Below are 7,500 nucleotides of genomic sequence, written 5' to 3'. Positions count from 1 at the left end.
AGAGAGAGAGAGAGAGAGAGAGAGTGTGTGTGTGTGTGTGTCACAGAGAGAAAGAACGTCAGAGAGAGAGAGCGTCAGAGAGAGAGAGAGAGAGAGAGAGAGAGAGAGACAGAGAGAGAGAGAGCGTCACAGAGAGAAATAACGTCAGAGAGAGAGAGAGAGAGAGAGAGAGAGAGAGAGAGAGAGAGAGAGAGCACTAAATACTGTGAAAAGTTGAGAGACTCACGGAGAAACAGGCGAGAGAGAGAGAGACAGAGACAGAGACAGAGAGAGACAGAGAGAGAGAGAGAGCATCACAGAGAGAAAGAACGTCAGAGAGAGAGAGCGTCAGAGAGAGAGAGAGAGAGAGAGAGACAGAGAGAGACAGAGAGAGAGAGAGAGCGTCACAGAGAGAAATAACGTCAGAGAGAGAGAGAGAGAGCACTAAATACTGTGAAAAGTTGAATGTTATTAGATGAACAGTGGCAAGTGACATGGGCTGTGCAAATCAGAACCAGTACTGATCAAAACAGTGAAAGAAAAGGGAACAGAAAATAAAAAGGAATGCAGAGACGGAGACAGACAGAATGCAAGAGAAGAAAAAGGCCTGTCCGTGACGACTATCGTGACAGGTTAACTCTCTCCATACGAACGGCGAAAGAGACGACGTTAACAGCGTTTCACCCCAATTACCATCATCAAAATATTGCAAGCTGAAGGCTCTTATACTGAAGACGTGAATGTTGACAAAGAATACCACAATTCTGACGACGGAAGCTAAAGGTTGGGTCATTCAGACACCCACTGGACATCCGAGGGGTCTGTGTAGAGGAGAAGAGAGGACTGGCCGTACTGAGTGGGTTAACTGATAGGTGAAATGGATGGAAAGAGAGAGAGACGGAGAGAGAGAGAGAGAGAGAGAGAGAGAGGGGGGGGGGGGGGGGGGGGGGGGGGGGGGGGGGGAGGAGAGAGAGAGAGAATCTGGCCCATGTGGACCATTAAACCAACTAGTTAAACCCCCTGGCCAGCCAGCAGTTGTACACAAGTCCCTGAGCCCTCTTGTCACGACACTCACACGTCCTTCAGCTCGACTGACATTGCTGAGTGATGGATCGTTGTTACGAACACAGGTAAGTTCTGTGTAGGTGTGGATACGGGTAAGATGAGGGGCGGTGGGGGGTTGGGGGTGGGAGTGAAGGTTGGCGGGAGGGCGGGGTGGTGGTGGTGGGGGGGGGGGGGGAAGGAGAGTGAGGGATGCCGGATGCGAGATGTGGTGGGGAGGGTGAGGTGTTGGATGTGGTGGGGGTCGGGAGAGTACGCGTTCATACTGGAACTCTTTGTCACTGTGTTGGTTTAGATAGTGGGAGGGGGCGGAGCGGGGGCCGGGTGGAGGGGCGGAGGGGGGGAAGGGGGGGGGAGGAGAGTGAGTGAGGGGTGCTAGATGTAGCGGGAGGGTAGGTGGGTGTGAATGAGTATGTGAGTGAGTTGCGGGTGTGGGGGTGTGCGTGTGGGTGGAGGGTGGGGGGGTGGAGTGGGGTGCGGAGGGGTGATGGAGGGGGATCAGTTCTGCTACTGTGTCACTGCGAAAAATGTTGATGAGGGAAGGAGGGATGGAGTGGGAGAGATATGGCTGGTAGTGTAGTTCAGCGTGGATGAGGAGGGAGAGGGAGGGAGTGAGGGATACGAAATAATTATGGTGGTGGGTGGTGTGGTGGTGAGAGGGAGTGAGTGAATGTGTGTGTGTGTGTGTGTGTGTGTGTGTGTGTGTGTGTATGGGGGGGAGGGAGGGGGGGCGGACAGAGGTGGATTGGTGCTGCCACTGTGGAGTTAGGATTGCCACTGTCGCTGTGTAGATGTGGACAGGTGTAGGATGAAGGGATGGGGGAGGTGAGGGTGCAATACATTGCGAAGGTGTGAGCGTGTGTGTGTGGGTGTGTGGGGTGGGGGGGGGTGGTGAGGGTGTGGGTGTGAAAGGGAGGTGTCTCTGCGCAGGTATGTGAAGGCTGCAATATCTGGCGGAGGTGAAAAGGTGGAAGCGTATATGTGTGTGTATGTGTGTGTGTGGAGGGGGCACGGGGACGAGGGGGGGGGACTGGGGGCGGGGGGGGGGGGGGGGGTGTCTGGTGGTGGCTGATACGAAGGGGGGTGTTATTACTGCCACTGTAACTGTGTAGGTGTGTGAGTGGTGCAATATATAGCGAAGGTGCGAAGGTGTGATCGAATGTGGGATGTGTGTGTGTGTGTGTGGGGTGGGGGTGGGGGGTGTCAGTAGATTTTCACGTGTGTGATTTTAGAAAGAAAAACACGGCTTGAAAAAAAAAAAATCACAGTACTGCAACTGTGTCAGTCGATTTCCATGTGAACATTGTTGGCAAGTAGAACATCCATGGCTTGCAAACAACAACAGCAGCAACAACATGAAACACAACTATCTATTTCTTATCTACTATAATCAAGAGAAAAAAAAACACCCTCTCTCTCTCTCTCTCTCTCTCTCTCTCTCTCTCACCTCAAATGCGTTTTTTTTCTGACACATTTCATGAGGGGCAATGGCCTATATTATGAATAAACCATTCATTCATTCTCTCTCTTTCTCACCCTGATCTGTGTAGGGGCCATGCTGACGCTGCCAGAGGAGCCGTTCAGTGCCACAGACACCAGTTCCGCCACACGATGCTCCGCCTCCGCTACCAGCATGTTCAGCTTCTCCCGTCGGTCCTCCGTGTGTTGAACTGCAACACGTACACATTCAGGTTTGTGTGTTTTTTTTTTTTTTTTTTTTTTTTTTTTTTAATAGTACAGTTGTAACTCTCTCCATTCACCAAGTTCACAACTTCCGAAGTCAATGCTGCTTATGTTACTGATTCAGCTAGCACACAGGTAAATGAAAGGTACGTTGGAACAAACCCAGAAGCGCCGGCCTGGTCCACATACCGATCATTTTGACATGGGCGGATTTGAAAGCAGCAATGACAGAAGAAATGTGCAAACACAAGTTTAGTTTTTATTCAAGACTGGCATAGTCTCAGTCTCTTGGCTCCTGAATAAGCCACACAGAACACACGGACAATACAGAACAAAACACATGGTTGCCTCGGTGGTTTTTTCGACTTGAAATTAATAAACAATGAGGTCAGGAGAGCCAAATGATTAACAAAGTAAATAGTAAAAAGTGGTCACTCTCTCCATTCACAAGGTACACAACTTCAAGTCAATGCTGCTTATGCTACCGATTCAGCTAGCACACAGGTAAATAAAAGGTACATTGAAACACACACCTTTTCTTCTTCTTAAGTGAAGGCTGTATGATCAATGGGTTGTTTTTTTTTCCATTGCAATGGGAATATCATTTACCGCTTAGTCTTAGACTATGACTCTCAAACTAGGAGACATAATTGCAGTGGTTCTTAGTGATGAAGCCTCCAGGGTTAACTGGCCTTTGGGAACCATCCCAACGCTCGGGCTGTCCTACAATTCTCTTGGCCGAGTGGGTGGGGGTGTGGGTGTGGGGGGTGTTACTTGGGCAAGACACTCTCCACTTGAATCGAATTCTAGTCCAGATAGTCGGGATTGCAGCTGCCTCCTCTGCTGTTCTGATGGTCACAGTCGGACACGACTGACTATCATACATTTGTACAGCTGTCAAAGCACGCGGACTGATCCGAAACAGTTTATGCTATAATACATAGAAGTGAAATTAAGCAAAGAGGAATATGCTCAGTTTCTGCTTCCGGTAAGTTGCAAGGAGACCTGTGTTAAAAGTTTCAATTTTGAAGGCACGCGCGCGCGCGCGTGTGTGTGTGTGTGAGTGAGTGTGAACATGATTATATTCGTTTATGTGTGTGCATGTCTATATGTGTGTCTGTGAGCATTTGCGCGCATATGTTCAGTCGTGTGTGAGGAAGACAAACAGAGAAACAGAGTAAGACACTCACCACACACACACACACACACACACACACACACACACACTGACGACTCATCCACCTAAACCCTACCACTCTACTGTTAGCTTTTATTATGATTTATTTATTCTTATCAGTACATCCCTACACCCTCCACCACATACGACCAGTCGACACACCCATTTTATGAGTGTGCATGTGTGTACGGAAATGAATGAATGCGCACGAGTATAAATCACGAATAGACAATAAATCAGTGAGGAGAAGAAGAGGAGGAGGAGGAAGGGCAGAAGAAGAAGAAGAAGAAGAAGAAGAAGAAGAAGAAGGAACAGGAAAAGGAGAAGAAGGAACAGGAAAAGGAGAAGAAGAAGAAGGAGGAGGAGGAGGAGGAGGGGGAGAGAAAAGAAGGAGGAGGAGGAGAGAAAGAAGAAGAAGAAGGAGTAGGAGGCGGAGGAGGAGGAGGAGAGAAAGAAGAAGAAGAAGAAGGAACAGGAAAAGGAGAAGTAGAGGAAGAAGAAGAAGAAGAAGAAGAAGAAGAAGAAGAAGAAGAAGGAGGAGGAGGAGGAGGAGGAGGCGGAGGAGGAGGAGGAGGAGAGAAAGAAGAAGAAGAAGAAGAAGAAGAAGAAGGAACAGGAAAAGAAGTAGAAGAAGACAAAGAAGACTGAAGAAGGAGGAGAAGAAGAAGAAGAAGAAGAAGAAGAAGAAGAAGAAGAAGAAGAAGAAGAAGAAGAAGAAGAAGGAGGAGGAGGAGGAGGAGGAGAAAAAACGGGGATGGAGGGTGAGGAGAATTGGCAAGGGGATGTATGGTGGGGGAGGGAGGTTCACTCACACATGGGGCTCTCACGGGCACCCCGCATCAGCAGCATCTTGGCCATGGGGATGTTGTTGGTCATCAGAGCGATGTCCAACACACTCAGGTTCTCCGCGTTCAAACTGCCAGCCAAGGAACAAGATCGTGTTACTGATTCAATTAATCCTTTTGACCCCTGTTGGGGATAGCAAAATAACATTATTTGGTTATCATACACCGATACTGAAACGTAAACAGCGAATTAAAACACAAACCTGGCATCTTGCCAATAGCACACCAAGTTTCAGTTTCAGTTTTAAAGAGATGTCAAAGCGTGCCGACAAATTTGTATGATATGTTAAAACACCTCTTCTTAACAGAAACAATCAAACAAACAAACAAAAAACAGAAAAAAATAAAATAAAAAGCAATATCAATATATGACATACAATGCGCTTTCAGGCCTTGAGAGCCTAAATGATTATTTCATCTACCTACCTGTCTACCTCTGTGTGTGTGTGTGTGTGTGTGTGTGTGTGTGTGTGTGTGTGTGTATTTCGTTCATATCTACACTCCAAATCAACAAACTGTGTGCCTGAAATCTGACTGAATGACACAGGAAACGAACGATGAGCGCCCCGCAACGCCCGCCGTCGTCAGTTGGGCTTTATCCAAGTAAACAGCCTATTGAGCAAATGACCCCCGTGTTTGTAAAGCGCTTTGAGCTTGGTCTCTTGACCGAGGATAGGCGCTATTATAAAGTATCCATATCACCATTCATTCGACAGGCGCAACAGCCGAGTGGTCAAAGCATTGGACTTTCAATCTGAGGGTCCCGGGTTCGAATCTCGGTAACGGCGCCTGGTGGGTAAAGGGTTGGAGATTTTTCCGATCTCCCAGGTCAACATATGTGTAGACCTGCTAGTGCCTGAACCCCCTTCGTGTGTATACGCAAGCAGAAGATCAAATACGCACGTTAAAGATCCTGTAATCCATGTCAGCGTTGGGTGGGTTATGGAAACAAGAACATACCCAGCATACACACTCCCCGAAAACGGAGCATGGCTGCCTTCATGGCGGGGTGGAAACGGTCATACACGTAAAGGCCCACTCGTGTACATACGAGTGAACGTGGGCCGGAGTTGCAGCCCACGAACGCAAAACAAAAGAAAGAAAGAAAAAGAATGAACCATTCATTCATTCATAGTTCAGGACTGACTGACCAAGCCAACTAACTCGCACACTGAACATTCGGGGCGCCCTTATGTAGTGTCGTATCGTCTTTTATTTCTGTTAACACGCTTGCATTCGAACTGACTTGTTCAGATCCACTGAGTTGGAGTCCAGAATGGCTTTGACAGCATCCAGATCCTGCTGCTCCACTGCTTCAAACAGGGCTGGACAAGACAAAAAGGAAATAAAGGATGATGATAATACAATGATAATGATAGCAATAATAATGATGATATGATGATAATAATAATAATAATAATAATAATACAATAATAATGATAGCAATAATAATAGTAAGAAGAAGAAGTTTCAGTTTCAGTAGCTCAAGGAGGCGTCACTGCGTTCGGACAAATCCATATACGCTACACCACATCTGCCATTGAAGCAGATGCCTGACCAACAGCGTAACCCAACGCGCTTAGTCAGGCCTTGAGAAAAAAAAAGAAGTAGCAGCACAACAACACAACAATACCAGCAGAAGTAGTGGCACTGCTTCTTCTCAGTACTACTATACCTAATACTACTACTACTGCTGCGACTACTACTACTACTACAACTATTGTACTACTAAATATTGTGCAGGCAACTCAAAGCAGTCATTCACACGCACGGATAACTTTGATCCACAGGGACGAAAGAGACAAAATAATAAAATAGAAAACTAACAACAGAAGCACACAGACCTACGAACGGTAACATCATGATATAATTATCCGGATAATCCATATCAAAGTCCTATCAAAAGGAGGAGGTTAATAGTAAATGAATTTGAGAAGACATACAGGGCCCATTTGTATTTGTATTTGTAATTCTTTTTATCACAACAGATTTGTATGTGTGAAATTCGGGCTGCTCTCCCCAGGAAGAGCGCGTCGCTACATTACAGCGCCACCTTTTTTTTTTTTTTTCCCCTGTGTGCAATTTTTTTTTTTTTTTTTTTCTATCGAAGTTGATTTTTCTACAGAATTCTGCCAGGGACAACCGCTTTGTTACCGTCGGTTCTTTTACGTGTGATAAGTCCATGCTGCACACGGGACCTCGGTTTATCGTTTCATTCGAATGACTAGCGCCCAGACCACCGCTCAAGGCCTAGTGGAGGGGAAGAAAATATCGGCGGCTGAGCCGTGATTCGAACCAGCGCGCTCAGATTATTTCACTTCCTAAACGGACGCATTACCTCTAGGCCCTCACTCCACTACACAGACCAACACTGACAAAAGACACCTGCGGGAAAAAAGCCACCACTGGACAACTTCACATTCCTACCACGTGAAACAGAAAACTGTTACTGATGCCAAACACGAACATGTCACACAGCTTTCGGACAGCATGCAGTCTCAACACACTGCCGCTGATCATCGTCATTTGTATGGCTGGGGCGATGGTGGGGTGGTCGTGTGGAGGGTGGAGAGGGGGAGTAGAGAGAGAGAGAGAGAGAGAGAGGGAGAGATGGGGTGAAGAGGGGGGCGGGGCGGGGAGGCAAAGAAAGCAGTCATAAAACTGTCCTTTTTGTGGTGGAAATACAGTCGAGGAGTGTGTGAGACCCGTAGAAAAGATCAACTGACCGCCTGTGTGCAGCCAAAGTTCATGCTG

The 7,500-nt window shown here is 47.3% G+C and overlaps 1 protein-coding gene across 1 annotated transcript in view; it reads right to left on the bottom strand.

Moving 5' to 3' along the window:
• The window catches only part of LOC143283654 (ankyrin repeat and fibronectin type-III domain-containing protein 1-like), a 231,534-nt gene that overhangs the window by 34,711 nt on the left and 189,323 nt on the right, over positions 1–7,500 (bottom strand). The window contains 3 exon segments of the mRNA XM_076589871.1: positions 2,578–2,711; positions 4,714–4,817; positions 5,993–6,071. Of these exon segments, the coding sequence (XP_076445986.1) occupies positions 2,578–2,711; positions 4,714–4,817; positions 5,993–6,071 (317 nt within the window).

Source organism: Babylonia areolata, chromosome 1 (assembly GCF_041734735.1).
Source record: "Babylonia areolata isolate BAREFJ2019XMU chromosome 1, ASM4173473v1, whole genome shotgun sequence".
NCBI classification, from domain to species: Eukaryota; Metazoa; Mollusca; class Gastropoda; order Neogastropoda; family Buccinidae; genus Babylonia; species Babylonia areolata.
Note: the sequence above shows the minus strand (reverse complement) of the source record. Positions and strands in the feature narration are given on the sequence as shown.